Here is a 21,004-nt window from a genome sequence, read left to right as displayed (position 1 = left end):
ACGAAGCCAAATTACACAGAGAGAACCCACACAGGCTCAGGGAGAACATAGACAGAACTTTACAAAGAAGGGCCCGGCTACGCATTTAACATCCCTGTGCTGTTAAAATGACTTGCTAAATGTAAAGGTTAACTGTTCTCACATGATGTCAGGTCTGTATGCCTGTGTAACTGGGCGCTTTAGCAATAATTTTCCCTGGTTCTGCCATCAACCTCCAGCAATCAGTCGCAACCAGCCACAGACTGGTCTCTAGGCCTGTGTGACTAGGTCCTTGATTGGGCCCTACACTGTCACCATGACGGTCACATATCTAAAATGGTAGACAAGTTAATGTCAGGTGGTTAAAGTGATCATGTATGTGCAAAACTTCAATAAACAGCTAAGCGGAGCTAATAAAGCTAATGACATTTTTTAACGGGAGCAACAGCAAAAAATAGAAGGTGAATGAAATGGTAAGCTAGCATTTATGGTTTTTTTAAGCAGTTAGCCAAACATGGCTAACAAGTGCTAAGCTAAAAGTAAATTACTGTTAAAAGCAGCCCAGATCCCATTAACACAACTTCAAATTAAACTAAAAACAGGCACGCCACCTGAAATATGTTGGGAACTACTAATCTAGTCTGTTAGCATTCAAACAGACAAAAATATGAGTAAAAGTAAAGAAACATTAAACACCGTGCGACAAATGCACTTTGACCAGTACAAAGTATTCAACTGAAATGGATTTAAAATCTTTAAACAAAAGAAATCACAAATAGGTGAAATGTGCACACTGAGGAAATGTCTGCTGGATAACAAAATGGTTTTGGGTATTATGGGGAATTTTTGGGCAGTCTCCTTGTGCCATCAACTATAACTTAACTGTGGCTACAAAGCAACCTCAGACAAAGAGACAGAAATGCAGAGAATGACTCTGACTCTTTTTGACCTCAGTCTGTTGCACTGTCAGGTCAACATCTTTGCGTCTGGTCAGCCCTGTTTGTCAGAGTCGCACACGCTGAAGTTTGAAAGCGTCAAAAAGTTGAAACCGTGGCTAAAGAAAGAGCTGCTGACAGCGGAAAACAGCGTGTCTGGAAGGCTTAGGGATTTTCACAAAGGAAGCATGCTGCTGTGCATGTGTACAGCCTTGTAACCTGCCTCCTAAGCTGCATGTGAGCGTACATCCACACGCATAGCTGTTCCCAGCCCACTGCATATTGTGCAATCTGTCGGTGAACCAACATGGCCTCTGGCTGGGGAGGAAGGGCCCGTCGAAAATGACCGAGGGATGTGGTCAGCGAGGGGTAGAAAGGGCAAACAGAGAGAAAAACAGGGAGGCATGATGCAGCATCAGCACACAGCGTGGCAACACGACCCCATATCTCTTCAACCACACGCATAAACGCATCTCTTTTTCTCCCTTTTCCTCTTCTCGACTGGGCGCAAGACGTAAAAAAAAAAAAAAATGCAGCAAGACATCAGACGTTGCTATGGCAACAGAGGACGGCACAAGTGCGAATAATATGGACAGATGTGAATAACAAAAACAACAAAACAGGACATAATAAGCGACGGTAAATCAGCTAAGAGAGACATTAAACTGTACAAACCCCGCCATGCCCGACTCAAAAGCGCTGAAGGATACCAGCCTACAGGATGGTGTTGCTATGGTAACAAAGCAGGCAATGGGTGGGTATTTGCTATCGTTCAGTAACCACTTTTTGGTGTATGGGTCATTCATTATTTTTTTATATCTTTTTTTTTTTATTAATATACACAGCAAGGTTTCTGCTATTTAGCATAAGGAGAGAACAGCCTGGCTGCTGTCCTCAACAAGAGTCTCCTCATAAAGTCGTCAACTGAAACGTGGAGCGTTTGATAGTTTTCAGACATGCCTTACTCTTTTATCAGCATCCAGCCACAGCTGGTTTCCAGGCGGTAAACTGATGTGGACTAAGCCCAGGTTATCAAAGTTAAGATTTCCTTAATTACACCTGTTCCCTGAAGCAGTTCAGTATTACATCCCTGGATTCTACATTTCCCAGAAAACAAGGCTCGGTTAGCTGGCATGAGGCCTCTGTACTTGCCTACAGCACAGCCACTTTCACATTAAAAGGCTCCAAGTTGGATTTATCTGATTTTCCATTTCCCATTTGTAATTACAGTTCCTACATAGGAACTACATAACCCTGGGGGTCTGGCTCAGTAACATCAGCTCAAAAACGGTGCAGTGGGAGCTTCGTGGCATGGGTTTCCAAGGCCAAGCAGTTTCTGCAGGTGTAACCTGTTGATGAAACCAGTACTTTTGACCATATAGTAGACGTGGAGAGTTTTAGCCCTAGAACACTTTATAATGCTATCACTAACATCGAGTATATTTTACCTGATATAATATAACTGATAAAACACACTTCCCAACACAACAACAATACACTGCAAATTGAAGTGCTCTTCTTTTTATTTCCCCCTATACAACATCTCATAAAATGACTGGGGATCTTGTGAGCCTTATCCAATCCCCCCCTACCCCCATGAGCAAGCACTTGGAGACAGTGGGAGGAAAGAACTCCCTTTTAACAGGAAGAAACTGGAACCAGGCTCAGGGAGGAGTGGCCATCTGCCGGGGGTGAGGGGAAAGAGGAGTGAGCAGAGAGAGGAAGACTGGACAAAAGACACACTAGAGGAGAGCGAACTAGAGTTTAATGATTGCTAATGATTAAATGCAAAGTGGTGTATAAACAAACATGGACTGAAAAGAGACAAGAGAAGAAGAAATGCATAACTACGGGAGGATTCACGGTCAAAAAGGAGAGCTTTAAGCCTAAAGGGTGTCTGTCCCATGAATCCAAACTGAGGAGGGGCCCACTCTACTCTATAAACCAGGAGTAGGCCAGCAGTTTGAGAAATTAATGAACAAAATAACTTGACCTAAAAGGATTACAACCTGCTGGTTGTAATCTGGGCTGTTGATGTGGCCGTTTTTTTGTTTTTTTCCCTCTTTTCACTGCGTTTGGCAGGGACCTGAATGATGATTCACTTGCTGCAACACTACCAAAACGTACTGGAGCAACCAGCCATGGAAAGTATGAGATTGACTTTACGACACTTGTTGAGCATGACCACATCTGAGTTTATCCGAAAGCGACAGCGCAGTGTGCTCAGCGAGCCCGGATCAATAGCAGTTTATAAACCGCGTCCTGCTGCAGCCTGTTTGGATCACCTAGAGGGCAGATGTGTGTTAAGGGGATAATTTACAGCGCCCACATCTGACTCCCTACAAACACCGGAACTCTCGGTTTTAATACTTTGTGATTCCATCTTCTTGACGCCTGGGCAGGAGAGGGGATTGTGCAAGTTCACTTGGCAGGCAGTCCACAGGCACACATCTGGAGAACATTACGTCTGCAGGAGACGTGAAACCAGGGTCGGTGCACGACTTACCCGTGGATATCACACTACGTGTCATTAACCACGTCGCTTTTTTTTTTACACCCTAACAGATCACGGGATGCTTTCAGACAGAGGGTAAGCATCCTGATGTGGCAGCATGAACGGAAAAAAGTGACAACAGCAGGAGGATGAGGAGGCCTGCGCTCAATGAAGGTGGATTTTGGATCGAGCTGGCCTCTGGGCCAACGTGTGGATATTTCAAACACAGCTGCAAAGTGCGTGTCTGTGACTTTATACGGAGGGGGTAAAAAAAGGCTCTCCAGCGGTGGGTTTGCACAGGAATGCAGTGGAGACACAAATTGTTGCACGCTGCTCCCCCCTCCTCTTCCCAGCCACCCCACTGGCTTGCGTAACGTGAAACGTAGCAGCAAAAGGTAACCACACAGAGACAGGGGCAGAAAAATGCTCGCTTTAACGCTCGTCTCTGTCATTTTCTGAAGTCTGCTGGCACCCCGGTGAAGCGTCACGGCGCACAGGGAACATCTGTAACGGAGCGTTTCTGCCTGGGCTGCAGACACACACGCACACGGCACCAGCACGGCGGGTCTCGGTAGCTGCTGTGAGCCGTTTATTTCTGCCACCCCACCGACCATAAGCCGCTCACATCCTTACCTGCAGTCGCTCCGACGCAGGTTGCCACATGTTCGCAGAATCAGAGGTTCTCCGTCTCTTACTACAGCTTGTTCTCCTCCCGTAGTCCGGCTCACATCTGTTCGCCTTCACTGCTTGCCTCTCCGTCCTCCTTCTCTCTGGACTGGTCGATAATGAAGGATAGGTTGCTCCGCCTGGCTGTAGTTAACGCAGTGGCCACCAGGTGGAGGTACCTGCTATCCACGATGGGGCGCTTCGTGCTGCTTTCAAGTGCGGTGGGAAATCGAGGATCGATACGGTTAAGCTGATGCTTTGAATCTGCAGCCTGATTCTTAGGGGGACTTTTTGTTGGTTTAATCTGAGAGTATAAATGCTGCTTTAGCTAGTTTTTTTTGTTTGTTTCTTTCTTTTATACACATTTTAACACTTCTCACTTTGTAATTTCCTTTGAAAAATCCATCACCTTAAATATTAATATTGCACATATCAGATTATACACTATTCGTCCCTGAATTCTCCTCTTCCATTTGGAGCATCTTCCAGTTTATTAATCTGGTTTCATGCAAGGTTATTGTAGTTAACTAAAATGAAACTATAAATTAAAACTAAATAAACTAAAATAACTCTAATAAAATTAAAATTAAAACTAGACTTTTGTGAGGAAAAGATAACCGAATACATTTTGTGAACTTGGAAAACTAAAATAAAAATATGGAAGAAACGCCCTTTAGCACCTGTTAGTTTATTTACATTTACATAACATTTATTACAGCTTACCTGACGAGGCATTGATGGATGTGTTTATTGAGACAAGACTGTGACTTACTGTAACTGCTTTCAAAAAGATGTATGTTTTATTGTAATACTTGTATTATCCTAAATCTCGCTTCTGACATATTCCCTTCTTACAGTAATAATTAAAAAGACTGAAACTAATAAAAATTCAATCAAAACTAAACATTTCTAGGCAATAAAAGCTAAACTGACTAAACTGACTCTGGAACTATAATCACTCTGGTTTCCTGATCTCCAGGTCCATTTTCTTTGGTTGATTGTGCAACATCAAGGTTCTTCTTGGAGATCCCGTCACTGCAGGCCTCAGTGAAGTAAATTCTATACTCCCAAAGTCCTGCATTTCCCATTTCCACATACATCCTTTTTCCAAGGCCCTATTTTTTCCACCCAGCTCTGTGAAGCAACACGAACATCAAAAGGCGCCCATAATGAAATTTAGCCTCATTACAAAAATGAATTAAAGGCCCTCGAAGATTAGTCATCTGGACCAAAACAGCCAGAAGTGGAAGAATGCAGTCAAATCAAAAGAAACGTTATGTAAACCCAACAAAAACAGCATTATTTCAGCGGCTAGCAGCAATGAAAACGTGGTTAGTTTAAGTCTTCCGGTCTCATAAATCCCAAGTTGAACAAAGGCAGCTAAGGACAAAGAATGTTATGCTGCCCACACATTTTGATCTCCTTAAGCGCCTAAAAAACAAAGGCTGACTGTATCGGCTCAGAATGACCTTGTTACTCTACGAGCTCAGTCTGGAAGAGATATTCGTGAAAAACATCATCTGTTATTTTCTCGAAAATTGATCAATTCATTTTACTGCCGCCAAAAGTTGGATAATTTTTAATCTGCTGTCGTGTTAAAATGAAACTTTTAGCAGTAGACGGCACCATGTGAAACAGCCTGACCCTCCAAACCGCTCAAAGGGCAGAGGTCAACCTCACAAAGTCTCGGAAACAGACTGCAGGAAAAGACAAGAGCCAGCAATCGCATCTGGTCCTCCTGCAATGTGTGTGTGTATGTGGGTCGACACACATAATCTACGTAGGTGTGAGGAACGACATGACTCCGCAGTCGCAGTCTGTATTTAGAGATGTTTACACGGGGAAACATCTGGATAAAGCCTGAGGTCACTGAGGGTGTTCGCATTACCAACACTCCATAAAAGGTCTGTCGCACGGCTTACGGTTCAGTGTGGTGGGTATGACCTTGGGAACAGAAAAACAGATGCTGTAAATAGCTAGAATCCACGTTTTCAGAAAACAGTTTAATCGCTGTAGCTCCATGTGTCCGCCCATCATAGCTGGATTATTAGCAGAACAGCAGCAGCATCGCTCGCTCAGTAATCACACTTCAAAATTCTGATGCTGCCACCTTTTTTTATGTTGTGTTTGGGCGAGATGCAAACTGATGAACTGGAGGTGCTCTGTTAAAAAACATAAACAAAGTCCTTTTTGTACGTATAGAACGCTATTTGGTAGAAAACCATGTTCGTGTTTCTCAGTATTGTTTTGGTATGAGTTCTAAAGCGCCTCAGGCCTCAGGTACAGCACTGGTACTAGTAGCACAACACTTTTTCAATCTGATAATAAATCTTTACACTGCCTGTAGAAAAGGGCACAGTACCATTACTGCTGCTACAGCTGTGACAAATGAGCTCATAGGTTCATAGGTGCCCTGGACAGAAGACAGCATTACACTTCCTCGTCGGTGGATCTGTTTAAGGCGTTTTGATTCACTTGATCGTGATTTACAGGTGAGCAAACTTATTATCGCTGGATTTGATCCTAAGGCTGACTGGTTTCAAAATCAAACTCAGGATGTTTGTGTAGACGGCCCAAAATCTCTCTCCCTCTTTAATGAGAAGTGTCGTGCAGAGTTCCCTTTTCGAAACCTATGATACTGTGCAAAAATCTCGAGCCAGTGCTTATTTCTTGATATTTTGCTTCCAAGGATCCAGACTTTCTATTAATGTTTCAATGTTGTCTTGAACAAAAGTTCTCCAAGTTTTTCTTTGAGGTTGTATGTTTTTTAAAACAATTTTAACTGTTTGTTTGGTGTACTTGCACTAAACTGTGACCTATGAATCATTCAAACATTTAAAAAAGGCACCTAGCTCAAGTGATCAACCAGCATTGCGTTTACACATAACAAAAAACTTTGTTACTAGTACCCTGTTTCTTACCCCATCATTTAACCGAATCTATTTTTAAAAATGCCAGAAATATTACAGTTTTGACATTCATTAATTTGTATTCTCGCACCAACAAGATGGTTCCCGATGAGTTATCAGGTAAAAACTTGGTATATCTCAGCGTGGATGCAAAAAAAAGAGGAAACTGGGTGAGTGAAGGACAAAAGTAGAAGTGGCAGGCCTAAAATTTTTACATTTGATGGAATTATGAATGCAGACAAGTACCATCAGATTTTGAGCCACCATGCAATACCATCTGGAAAGCATTTGATCGGCAACATCTTCATTTTTCAGTATGACAGTGATAGTAAAACACACTGCAAATTCAGTAAAAGCATACCTGGGTAGAAAAACCACACAGCAGAACTCTATCAGTCATGGACTGGCCTCCCCTCAATTGAGATCATGTGAGATCATGTTGACTGAGAACAAAACAAAAGACAGTCGGCATCCGAAGAAGAGCTTTGAATGTCCGTTAAGAAGCCTGGAGAACTATTCCTGAAGACTACTTACTGAGAAAGGTCAGGCTTGCACATGTTTTAATAAATCGCTGCACATAATTCCCATTTTTTTGTTATATTTCTTTCATTTTCAGTATTGCTTGAGTTTTCATGGCCAGGCCTCCTTTAGAGAGAAGAGACTTGATCTCAGTGGGACTTCCTGGTTAAATAAAGGTCAATAAATCAAACGCTTTCAAACAAGTATCCTGCCCCAAATATGATGCATGTGGTACAGTACACATGAGACACACATAAAGAAGTCACTTATGTTCACTTGAATCTTTATTGTTTACATAATTCAACAGAGATAATAGTTTATCATGTTGCTGCGGTTTAAAACGGGAGAAAAAAATGGTAGGATTAGCTGAGCCTATTGGTAAAACATTGCTTGATCTCGAGAGGAACAACAGAGCTGCACAGACAGAAAGTTTTCCACTGGCAGAACACAGAAGCACATATATTCTGGACTAGATAACATCTCCTCCGTCTTCTCCAAACTAAAGCCAACAAGAGGCCACTCTAGCAAAGAAACTCACATCCAGAAACTAATCGATGCTGCCAACACTAGAGGTGAATTTGTACACTGGGAGGAACAGGTACACTGAGTAGAACCAACTATGTTTCTGTGCAGTGAGAAGTATACCTACCTATTATCCTAAATATCACTTAAAAACATACAGTAGGATGGTAGGGTCACAGTACTCCAGCAAACCAACTTTCTGTACTATTCAAACACCACTTAGAAACTTGCATGTAAAGAACAGGACAATATAATATAAAGGGGGGGGAGGGGGAAAGGCTGTGACTAGTATTTTATACATTTATGTATTTTGTCTACTAACCACAAAATTCCCTAAAGAAAACATTTGGCACAATCTTGACAGAGAGAAATACAAGTGCAATGGGAAGAAAAGAACAACCAACAACTGAGTACAAAGGTTTTAAAATATTTGCAGAGAGAACATCAAATCTAACCATGCACAAAGTAAGGCAACCTACAGCAGATTCTTTCATGTTTTTTTAATATAGAAAAAGATACAGTGACAAGTGCACCTATTTCTACAACACCTGTAAGGACTGTTGTCAGCGCTGTCGCTTAGAAATGTGGGCTCCCGGGATGCTGGCCCCACCTGCAGACAGACAGTCTGGTGCAGACTAAAGTCATCACTCTATTGTACAGCAGAGATTACTGGTAGTGTTGCCTGTCATCATTAATAACTTAAGTGATGCAAAGAATGCTCTTACGCTACAATAAAGCCTTATTGTGAACTTGGACAGGAAAATAGATGTATCAAATTCCAGATTTGCTCTTTTTAATCTACAGTCTATGTTTTGCATTATTTTCTTTTTCCACTTTACATTCAGTTTTCTTTTGCTCTTATTTTAGATTTGTACTGGCATTATGTATATGTATATGTGCGTGTGTGTGTGTGTGTGTGTGTGTGTGTGTGTGTGTGTGTGTGTGTGTGTGTGTGTGTGTGTGTATACAGCCTGTAATGGTGAAACGCAGTCGTGTTTTACAAATCCTTTGTCTTGATGAGGGTAACCAGTGGCTTGTCATCAGGACTGTAGTCTTCATAGGCGATGGGAGTGGCGTCATACATCGCAGGTCTGGACTTTTTCCCAAATCTAATTTAAAAAAAGCCGAATGTTTATCAAATATTGCAGCGTAAGAAGGTGTTTTGAGAGAATGACAAGTGCTTTTAAAGCTGGAGGAGATAATAACCCAGAAAAAGTACCAAAAAAAGTACAAAACATCCTGACTACCCACCCTACTTTAAAGAGTTAGTTAATTATTGTTCAAGAAAGACAAACAAAAGACAGATAATACTGAAAAATGTTTTTAAAAAGCACAAGTGGAAGAATCCAAGATGCTCTAGCTTTAATTAAAAAATCCCAAAAGTTGACTCGGTGCTGTCTTCAGTTAGACTCTGCCTGCCTGTTAAATGTCACTGTGTCCTAAACTGAACATGCACAGTGTGCAGAGCAGAATTTCAGATTAAGTGCTGCCACAGAGCTGCTGGTGACCGGTAAAATGGCTTTGACAGATCACTCCTGACCTTGGCAGCAGCAATCGAGAAAAACTGTTATGACTGAAGGTTACCGTACCCGTTTCTTCTGGATTCTGAGATATACAAACACGGCGACAACGCATCAAAAAGTTGTGTTAATTAAAAAGAATATTTCTGAGTTAACTTGGTCAATTTTGGATTTCTAAAAAAAAGGGGGGGCAGCGTGGGTGGATGGTAAAACTAACATCCAAGAAATGTTAAATGCAAAGCACTCATAAAAACAGCTCATTAATCACAGCAACTGAACGCTGACACACAAATCCTGTCACTGACCTGGCATGGCGGATGGAGGCAATGGCGTTGCTGAACTCGCTGTCAATGCTGCGGCAGTTGTAGAACTCCTGGTAGGCGTGGCGGGAGGAACCTTGATACTCGATGCGGCTGATGCGGCAGATGCCCACAATGAGGATGATGAGCATGAGCACGAAGGCCACGCACAGAGCTCCAATTATGATATAGAGGGAGTGGCGGGGCATGTTGGTCAAGGTGTCCTCAGTGTGTGCAGGCTTCCACTGCAGGTCTAACACACACACACCCACACACACACACACACAGGGATAGATCTTTGTGTTATATTATTCATGCATAAGATTCAACCTCTCAAAAAAAAAATTCTTTTCAGAAATGCAGGTAAAGCTGTAACAGTGCATCTTAATCTCAGAATAATGTGATTTACTATTTCTTTCAGGGTTGCTATAAACATGAAATTTGTAAGTTGAAAGATAACAGCCTTAATTATATTTTAGCATTAAAAACCTGGTTTAACCATTACAGAAACACACAAGAAATGGTAAAAAAAATATATAAATCTGTTACTGTAAATTTGTGTGTGTGTATAAGTTAATAAAGATCAGTCACAAATTGAATTTTTTAAACTGTTTAACCTTCACTGAATCAGAAAAATACAACTCTTGAGATAAAATCTCTTTTGCAAGCGTGTCTTAACGACCATGTTCTGCTCATGTGCCATTCACTCCCCAGGAAAAACACTGAAATATCAAAAGGTTTTTTGATATGATTGCTCACGTAGATATGTACCTGCACAAGCAGGGAAAATGCTTTTTCATTTGTAGTAAACATGGGAGGAAATGTGGGAGGAAATGGAGCTCAAACCACTGAAGAAAACATGTTTCTGCTCACCAGAGGTGAGTGAGTGGAGTCATATGAGGTCAGGTTTAGCATACTGTCACTGCAGACTCTGCACATTACCACTGCTGGAGTCTCAAGTTTGTCAGCCCTGAAGGGGACCCTCACTTGCCTGGAGAGTTGCCCCAAGAGTTGGCTGTCTTGCCTGACAGAGTAAGCCACTTCTGGAGCTCAACACTGAATTAGCCCAGCAGTGAAGTTACAGCAGTGCAAACTGTGCATTGTGTCGTCAGTAGAATTTGTGTGTAGTCAGAAGTTTGTGTTGCATCCAAATCTGCTGGCAGGCATCTTTTTTTAATTCTGCCAAACACGTTTCATGTAAACTGTATGCAATGATTTCTATGTTTCTATGAACTTAGTGTCTTCAATAATATTAATATTAATATGTCCCTGTGTGTTGGCCCTGCGACAGACTGGCGACCTGTCCAGGGTGTACCCCGCCTCTCGCCCTATGACAGCTGGGATTGGCTCCAGCGCCCCCCGCGACCCTGAGAAGGATAAGCGGTAGCGAATGGATGGATGGATGGATAATAACTCATATTCCAGTGATGAAATGATGATGACCATGTGAAGTTTGCCTTTTCTTCCGCGTTTCTGTAAAATATTTCGCTCTAAGTCAGAGACGTGCTAAAGTGTGCTGACCTGCATTGTGTTTTTGGGTGCATGTTTAGGCCAAAACGCTGATTAATCATTTGAAATCAAAGTTTAGGCACTCCCATCCAGTTTGCCAATATACTCTGCTGTAAATCCTGCACTGAAATATGAGGATTGTTTGTTTATTAAACCTAAAAATCAGCATGGAGTCACTGACAGAAGCGCGTCGACATACAGCCTTATGTCGTCTTGATGGATTCTCAATCATCCAGGTAAGTAATCTCCAAAAGTTGATTCTGTTCATCTGGACGTAGCATTTTGTGGGAACGCGGAGTCAAGGAGGCCATTTACATGAAAAGGGAAAGACCATCCCTGAATCGAGGAGGGGGCCTATGGGTACATCTTTCACCATCTTACAATGTTTGATTGCTGCCATTCCCCAACTCTCTGTGAATGGTACTCATGGCCACTGATCAGTGGTCATTTGATCAGTGGGTTTTGGTCAGTGGTTGTTGATCAATGGTCATGAGAATTTGCATAAATAAGATTAAGGAACTGACCTCCCCGCCCATTGTTCCTTCAGTGGGCTGGTTTCAGTCATTATGCAAATGTACTGTTTATAAGATTTGGGGAAACCTGCAGTCAGCTGAGACTGAAGAAGTCACTTGGATGAGTGACGAAACGTTTCTCCCACAAAACGCTACGTCCAGATGAACAGAATCAACTTTTGGAGATACAGCCTTATAAATTAGATTTTGATATATTTATTTCAGAAATGATTCCTAATAAGGTGTATGCTGCATCAGACAATAACACAGGTCTGCAACCAAAAAACTGCAGAGGATTTTTTGACTGTTTCTTATTTTTCCTCACTGAAACTTGGAAAAATATTCCATCACGTCAGGTTTTCTTCAAAGCTCATGTTTTTAGTTTAATTAAGTGTACAATTTCCCTTTTTTATACTGAAATCTGGTATCCTATACTTGAGTTAAAATATATCCAATAATGATTTCTTACATTAATTTCATCTTTCTTACAGCGAGACTTGAAAGAAATACAAATAGAAAATGCGAGGAATTGAGGGCGGTCAGTAGGAGGGGGAAGGTATGGTGGGTTTGGTGGTGTGAGGAGCTCAGATGATCATGTCCCAACAGCTTTATTTTGGTCATCGTGAAAGGTAAGGAATCTAAGAAAAATTATGCACAGTTAATTGTAATAAAACACTGATTTTCTTCATCGCTGTTTCTGTTCCAGGGGTCAGAGATGTTCTACAGGACAAGAGTATCTTCACCAACAAGTTTGGAGGTTCTGCAGGAGCTGTTTTGATCTGGGAGCTTGAATTCAAAAGAGCCTCCTTCTTCTTGCGATGATAAATTCTTCTGCGTGAATGTTGCTGGTGAGAGTGAACAGCAGGGAGAAGCAGAGCTGTGTGACTGCAGCCTTCCTGCTCAGAGGTCTCCTCGTGAGTGTCATACAAACACTGATGCTGCCCGTGAGCTTCCTGTTTGTAGTTGGAGGAGGAAGGTCACTTCTTTATCACGTCATCGGGGAAAACTTTGAAGCATTTGGCTCATTATCAAGCAGCATATCTGCTTCTACACAGGTTAAAGAGCGGACACATTCTGATTTAAGAGTTTGCTGCATGGGTCCAGGGGTGTCAAACATGCGGTCTGTGTCCATGCACTTTGGCACAATAGATGGCTTTGCAAGGCAGATTGTATCTATGGTTTTTCAGCAGAATTTTCTGCTATTCTGACAGAGGTGATGCCAGCATTACCACGTAGATGTGAAAATATACGGACACCGAAGAGTATCATTAGTTTTTAAAATCTTTAGAATGGTTTTTTGTTTCTTTTTTGAAGTTTTAAAAATGATTCAAATCTCTTGTTTTATTCTCAGCCTGCCCACGTCCTGCATTTAGGTGTGAAAATCATATCACAGACGATGGTGCCCACTGAAAAGTCAATGGGTCAAAGGGTTAGTTATCAGGAACCAGGAACTACATTCAAATTTCAACCTCACAGTGGAAAGTCAGAGGACCACTAAAGACAATAAGGTTCCGCCTCTGGAACTCGTTGTGTGTGTGTGTGTGTGTGTGTGTGTGTGAGTTTGCTTGTGTCAAAATTGGGGACTTCTATCAGCTCACACACCAGTCAATTGGGGACACCTCTCCCTTTGGGGACCAAAACCACCGTCCCCAATTAGATTTACCTCTAACAACGTTCAGCATGCTCTAAAACACACGTGTGTGTGTGTGTGTGTGTGTGTGTGTGTGTGTGTGTGTGTGTGTGTGTGTGTGTGTGTGTGTGTGTGTGTACTAGCTGCGGCCCAATCATCATTTTATTATTTAGAATAATATCTGATGAGATATTTTCTGACAGGGTGACTTACGGATCTCGCAGCTGGGTCCCACCCACCCAGGTGGACAGTGACAGGTGAAGCCATTTGATTGGTCGATGCACGTGCCTCCGTGGTGACAAGGGTTGCTGTCGCACTCATTGACGTCGACCTCACATTTTTCCCCTGAGCAGACAGGTAAGGTGGCATTAAATGACTTTTTTAGCAATAACGTCAACAGCTCAAAGTGAGGCTGATGGATCACAGCCTGACTTCATTTTCCACGCAGCTACATTCATCTTCATCACCAGCCATAATCACAGAAACACGCAGCTGGTCGTCAGGCTGTGCTCACCCAGGTATCCAGGCGGGCAGGAACAGGAAGCATTAAGTCCCGCACTTTCACAGCGGCCTCCATTCAGGCAGCGCATCTTCAGACATGGGTCCTTGTAGATTTCACAGTGTCTGCCTGCATGCACACATACAAAAAGAGCTTTCAATAATTCACCGGGCAGCACTTTTAGCACTCTAAAACATATTCGGATACACTCACACACACATACCTTCAAACTGGGGTGTGCAGACACACTCATAGGCATTGATGAGATCCCTACAGGTGGCGTAGTTTTGGCAAGGGGCAGACAGACACTCATTGTACTCCTCCTCACAGTACAAGCCATGGTAGCCTTAACAGGACAGATTCATACAGTTCAGAATAAAATCACAGTCTTTATGAATGATTATGTAATAACAAAGGGTTTGTGTTTATGTGAGACACAGAGACAGAAAGTGTGTATCCTTCTGCAGTGAAACACAGTAATGGTACAAATTGATTTTCCTGATTTTCTTTGCATCACTGTGAATATGCATGAAAATATTTTTTATTTAGTTTTCAGGCTCTAATATCTTTAAGACCATACATGTACATTTGAGTAGCTTCATGCTGTTCTTTCTAAAGGCCTTCAAATATGGTATGGTGGGTCACACTACAAAATTTTCCAAGCTCTCAAAGTTTTATTTTGAACTTGAGCAACACTTTAGAAATTCCATAGTAGCAGATGTTTGGATTAGAAATATTGAATGACATGTTAAGTAGATCTCTAGATACGGCTATTTCAATTCCACAGGAAACTGATCGCAAAAGGCTCGAATCCCCCACACTTCACAAAAATATGGAAATGAATAGTAGTAGAAAGCTCAAATTAGACCACTTTTTCACTCTCCTGGAATTTCTTCCATCATAGATGTTTCGTGTGCCTAAAAATTAAAAAAAAAATATTGGCTGACGTATTGGATTTTAAAATCACTGAATATTGGTATCCTTATTGGCCTTATAAATCCCACATCAGTCGGGCTCTATTGTAACAAATTAATTTCTTCAGGGAGTAATTATGTCAAGTGATGCATTACATTTCATTATAGTAGCACGTAATGTGTAACACGTGATTTTCTTTCAGTAACGACCCCAGCACGAGTTAAAGCTGAGCAGAGGGTCCTTGTAATAGCGCCTCAAAAACAGTTCACACAGCAACAGCCTATCAAACAAGTAGCATTCATCTTGTGGCACTATGAAGCAATTTCCTCACGCGCCCTTCCTCGGTCACTGTTCTTGCTCTCAGTGCTCTGAGCAGATTAAAAATATTTCAACCTTTTAAGTCGCACTTGACACCAGCATTGAGACCTACTGCCATCAATGCTAGAAGCTCAACATTTTACGTGTTTACCTGACTGAACCGCACACTACAGCGTACACAATAACAACTGGACCACCGTATGTGCCTCTGTATTTCTTTACAGGGATTTATAAATTAGCCAACAGGGGTATGAGCGCATATTAAATCAATGTCAAATGACATGCAGTGCACCGTGTTTTCCATAGGATGGCAGCTGTGTACTGAGACCAGCATTAACATGGTCAGCGCATCAGAGCATCAGTGCCTCTTCAGCTGTGTGTTTTGCGCTTTTCATATAGGACGTGTGTAACTTGCACTTCGATTTTGTGGCTACAACAGATGCAGATCGAGTGTTTTCATTATCTCGTCTCCAACTTTGACTGCATCTCTCGGCTGGGTGCAAGTACTGACTGAAGCATCAACAAGCCCTCCTCGGGCTACAGCTAACGTGTGTTTGGGGAAAAGAGAGGAGAGCAATTAATGAGGAGCCCAGTTAGAACCTCCAGGGCCCTCTCTGTGAAATGTCAGTGAAATGTCAAGTGCCTTTCCAAGACTCTGCCTGCTTTCTGTGGGCTGGCAGCCTCTCATGTGAGCAGGATTACAGGAAACAGGAGGACAGATCCTTCAACATATCAGCTCCCCAGAAGCTTTCTTTCAAACAGCCAACAGGCATTTACACAACCCCACACATCCGCACACCGACACCATGGAGACGGTCACACTGCTGCATTTGTGGACTCACACACACAGACACACACACTGAAATTAAAACTTTAATGCAGACACATAAACATGCCGCAAGCAACTGACATTCTGATGAGGGGGAGAAAAGATCGTTTTGGTCCAAAACACTGCAATGTGTGTGTATCTGTGTGTGTGCGCGCACATGTGTGTGTGTGTTTGTGTGTGAGTGTGATGCTTGGGATGCTAATTACAAATTACCAATTTCACCAGTCCCATTACAGAGGGAGCAGAGGCATTTGATTGGATGGCAGCATCTGTTCAGCTACAAAACACAAACACAGACGACAGTCTGGGAGCCACACACACACACACACACACACACACACACACACACACACACACACAGCTTCTCCATGGGGGAGGGAAATGAGGTGCGGTAAATGTTACAGGATGATGATGAGAAAGGACAAAAGGACAAGCAGAAGAAAAGAACACGTGAAAGTAACGCAACGTTATGAAAAATAGAAAAATATGCAGGTAGTGTCGCAATAATTGAAAAGAAGTGGGCGCCCGCTCTGCCTCAGAGCACAGTAAGAGCCGTTTGAATAAAAGGGAAGAACATGAAATAAGAAGGCATTATTACAAATCCAAGTCTTGCTGCTCAACATTGATACTGCTTCGTTTCAGGAATTTAAAAAAAGACACCAAAATGTAAATTTTAAAACTCTTTGTACTGAAATGTCAGGCGCTTTCACAAAAAATGACATTAACATAAGAAAACAAACATAATCTTAGCCCCTAATGCTTAATGTATCATATTTGATGCACGCATACAGTTTCTGTGAGTTTTCCACTTCTACATTATCAGTGTGATTTATATGTATTTATTAAAATAAATAAATTCCACACTACATTTTTAAGCAATAAATATGCTGCAAAAATGAATGTGGCAAATATAATAGGAATTAAAAGTCATATATTCAAATTCATATTAAATTAATGAAAAGTTCCATTGTCACAAAATACAATTTTCTGGCGATTATTTCAGGGTTTAGACTTTAAAGGGTCAAAGTGGACCATTTGCTCTTCCTTATTTTGTGGCAGACATATTTTGTTACAACAATGGATTCTAATATTAAAAGGGCTAAAATCTCAAATATTGAGGTCAGCGTGTGTACAGGTGGAAATCTCCAGACTACTTAAACTCTTGTTTTCAACCGTTTTATCTTGACTCAGTGTGAATCACACAGAGGTGATATAGTTAAAATGGTCGTCTCAGATACAGAAGCCCCACCTACCTGCTGTTTAAACCTTTTATTTGTGAGGGGCAGCCAATCAGAATAAAGTAAACTTAAAGGAAGAAGAGCTAAAACAGCGTGTTTCAGACAGAGCGACGAGCTGCTCCTATCAGTTTAGGTCTGTGAATCACATATACGGAGCAGGAAATCAGCTCCAAATAGATCCACTTTAAGCTCTAATTGCTTTCTGCCATTCTTCCAAAGAGACAGGAACTAGATTAGCCGTGTGAAAGGAGCGTGAATGGGAGCATAAAATATGACACTGAGATGGTTACTCCTCTGTACATTTGACTGACAGCGTGTATAAACAGTGAGAAGCAGGGGCAAAGTGTCAAATTATGTTGATGGGCCATTGGGAAAGTCATCATTTTCTCCATCCTAGCAAGGTAATTGCAAGACAATAGATAATGACAAGTCATCATTCCACTCAATTGATTTAATCAGTGAGGCCTCAGCACCAGCAGCGCCGTGCTATCGTCTAAAAAAAACACTCATCGTTGGGGCAGATGACATTTAAACACACCTGAGTCTAAGCCAGGACTACAAGTCACCATCCTTTTACTTATTACAAAGTTTAATGTGCTGGTGGTAAATCCAGATACAGAGTGGAGATTGATCAAAGTAAGGATTCAAGAGGTTTCATGAAGGCTCTTAAAATGTGAATTTCTCAGTGACATCAGTCAAAATCTCATCGGTCCAGGAACTCAGTGGACATGTAGTTTTATTTAAAAATAAAAAGTCCAGCTTCACTCTACTCCCCACTCTACTCTCAGAGGTTTCAGGCTTTTAAGTAAACAGAGTTTCAACTTTTCTACTTGTATGAATCAGCCTATTATATTTCTGGTGCAGTTTAATTCAGCCTTTGTAGCTGATTTGGTTTAATTTTTAATCAGATCATTTAAAAGAATTACCTCCACTCCTCACATAACAAGTAAAACTACCTGAGGATTCATAGATGTCATAAAACTCTTTTAGTTTAAGTAGACCGAGCCCTTTTATGTTAACTATAAGCTTACCTGGCACGCAAAGACACCTGTAGCTGTTTCCCACGCTGCGGCAGACCCCGTGAGCGCAGGGGTTCAGGGCACAGAAGTCCACCAGCTGGGCGCAGGTGGGTCCTGTGAACCCTGCTGTGCAGCTACATCCAAACCCCAGGGGGCCGGGGCCCTGGGCGTAGCATGTCCCGTTATTGTGACAGGGGCTGGAGGCACACGGGTCCACCTTCTGCTCACATGTAGCACCCTGGTAACCTGTGAGAGGGCAGAGAGGGAGCAAATATCCTTAATTTGCTGGAAGGAAAGGCTTAAAGCATACAGCTGCGCTATTACTGGTAAATTGTTAGTTTTGAAGGGAAAGCTTTGGGATTCAGATGAACCTGCTTTCAACAGTGGGTGACACAGCAGGGGCTGTGTTTATGCAAGGCGGGTGTTGCAATCCAATATGTGGCATCTACTTTGGCATAAAATTGCACCCACTCAACTGCCCACTGAAGCCGCTTCTTAATGCAAATGGAACTTTGCAGAAAAATGTTAATGGGATAAAAGAAACTCCTCTACAGTTAAAGGGGATCATAAGTTTTGTTTTTATTTTCTTTGAGTGAACTTTATTGCATTTATAACCACTAACTAAAGGGATGTGCTTCAATTATTCATGCTGCATACGGTGTATTAAATATGATGACAAAGCACCAGCAACCAAAAATATGTACAGAGCAGGACAATAGGATGAAGTCAAATGCTTTCCCTAAAGCAATAAATAAATAAATAAATAAAGACATTTATCATGCAAGAAAACCACAGTAAGTAATGCAGGAGTGCATTAAACAGTCCTGGTTATATTATACTCCTGTAATGTTTTAGACTTAAAAGCATTTTTCTGACGCAGTTATTTCACTTCTTAAATTGTGCATTTGGTACGTATGGTTATATAATTTAAGTGCGCGCAGTTTAAGATTACATGCTATTATTTACTGAAAAGAAAAGTTTAGTATGCAACAAAACACACCGGATTACTTTTTTGTCAAAAGAGGGAGTGAAGCTAAAGTCAGTAAACAGTCAATTTACCTTTAAAACTACACACGGAGGAAACACAAAGCCAGGTCCTGTTTATTTGCGTCACTGAATACATCATAAATTAAGAACACATTAAACATTACATATGTAGAAAAACTAGTTTGAATTATATATGTGCTTTTAATGTTTTCAAGTCTAATTCTTTTGTAACACAACTCTGTCAGTGTAAAACTATGTTTTAAATGTTTCAGTAAAAAAGATCAAACTTTTTTTAATGGCAGTGTGTCGCAGTGGTTGGAGGGATTTACGCTAGCCGTTTTCCAGTGCTAGCTTTCTGCTAAGCTAAGCTAACACTCCTCAAACAGAACAAACAAAGGGCAGTATTTGTATGATATGTGGTAGGTCTAATAGAGAAAATGCTCAGGAGAAAGTTAAACTAATTCAGACTTTATATACTCACTGGCCACTTTGTTTGGTACACTTTGCTAGTACCTGACAAGAGCCCATTGTGCCTTCAGTGTATTTTATATTGACATGACAGCCTCACACACTTGATGCTGATTTTTTGGTTGCATATCCATTATGCTAATCTCCCATTCCACCACACCCCATGGGTTGAGATCTGGTGACTGTAGAGACCATCTAAGTACAGCGAACTCATTGTCATGTTCAAGAAACCAGACTGAGATTATTTGAGCTTTCTGACATGGTGAGCTATCCTGCTGGAAGCAGCCATCAGTAGATGGGTATACTGTCGTTATAAAGGAATGGACATGGTCAGCAACAAAACTCAGGTAGGCTGTGATATTTAAACTGTGGTCAGTTGGAACGAAGGGGTCCAAACTGTGCCAAGAAAGTATCCAGCACACTATTACACCTGAACCTTTGATACAAGGCAGGATCTATGCGTTCATGTTGTGTATGTTAAATTCTGACCCTACACTTTGGGGGTTAAAGCAGAAATTAAGACTCATTATCACACCAACATTTTTCCAATGTTCTCAGCATGTGTGAACTGTAGCCTCAGTTTCCTGCTGTTAGCTGTTAGCTGGTGTGGTCTTCTGCTGGTGCAGGTCAACTGCTTCAAAGTTTGACATGATGCACATTCAAAGACACTCTTCTGCATACGCTGGTTGCAGTGATTGGTTCTTTGAGTTAATGTTGCCTTCCTATCAACTTATAGCAGTATGGCCACTCTCCTGGCCTCTGACATTTTCTCTCAGAGAAACGCTGCTAAATAGAGATTTTCTCTTTTATGTCTCTTTTTTTCTCTCGTTGTGAATTGTAAATGGTTGCGTGTGAAAATCCCAGTAGATCAGCAGTTTGAACTCCAGCAGGTTGTCTCGACCATGTCTAAATGCCTAAACACATTGAGCTGGTGCAATGTGATTTCATGATTAGGTATTTGCATTAATGACCACCTGAAAATGTGCACCTAATAAAGTGGCCAGTGAGTGTAAATTAGAATGCAATAATTTAACTGTATCTACTCAATGTGACTGAAAAAAGAAACAGCACCTGTATGCAATGATCAATACAAAACAGTTTTGATGCTGCAGAATCAGTACTCAACAGTGATGGGAATAACGGCGTTACTAACGGCGTTACTTTTTTCAGTAACGAGTAATCTAACTAATTACTATTTCTATCGTTACAACGTCGTTACCGTTACTAACAAGAAAAT

General features: G+C 41.5%; 2 protein-coding genes across 2 annotated transcripts in view; both read right to left on the bottom strand.

Moving 5' to 3' along the window:
- The window catches only part of pid1 (phosphotyrosine interaction domain containing 1), a 38,784-nt gene extending 34,621 nt beyond the window's left edge, over window positions 1-4,163 (bottom strand). The window contains exon 1 of the mRNA XM_085370892.1: window positions 4,042-4,163. Within this exon, the coding sequence (XP_085227018.1) occupies window positions 4,042-4,071 (30 nt within the window). The 5' untranslated portion in view covers window positions 4,072-4,163. The remainder of the gene's footprint in view (window positions 1-4,041) is intronic.
- A 4,858-nt stretch (window positions 4,164-9,021) lies between these two features.
- Window positions 9,022-21,004, bottom strand: part of dner (delta/notch-like EGF repeat containing) — a 76,338-nt gene continuing 64,355 nt past the window's right edge. The window contains exons 8-13 of the mRNA XM_085371236.1: window positions 18,325-18,558; window positions 14,217-14,339; window positions 14,009-14,122; window positions 13,708-13,839; window positions 9,850-10,096; window positions 9,022-9,133 (exon numbers count right to left, since the gene is read on the bottom strand). Of these exons, the coding sequence (XP_085227362.1) occupies window positions 9,022-9,133; window positions 9,850-10,096; window positions 13,708-13,839; window positions 14,009-14,122; window positions 14,217-14,339; window positions 18,325-18,558 (962 nt within the window). The remainder of the gene's footprint in view (window positions 9,134-9,849; window positions 10,097-13,707; window positions 13,840-14,008; window positions 14,123-14,216; window positions 14,340-18,324; window positions 18,559-21,004) is intronic.

The sequence above is a fragment of the Diplotaxodon limnothrissa genome, linkage group LG14 (assembly GCF_057381915.1).
Source record: "Diplotaxodon limnothrissa isolate DT_005_m linkage group LG14, D_limnothrissa_male_GT1.1, whole genome shotgun sequence".
Taxonomy (NCBI): Eukaryota; Metazoa; Chordata; class Actinopteri; order Cichliformes; family Cichlidae; genus Diplotaxodon; species Diplotaxodon limnothrissa.
The sequence above is the reverse complement of the archived record's forward strand: the minus strand, read 5'-3'. Positions and strand labels throughout refer to the sequence as shown.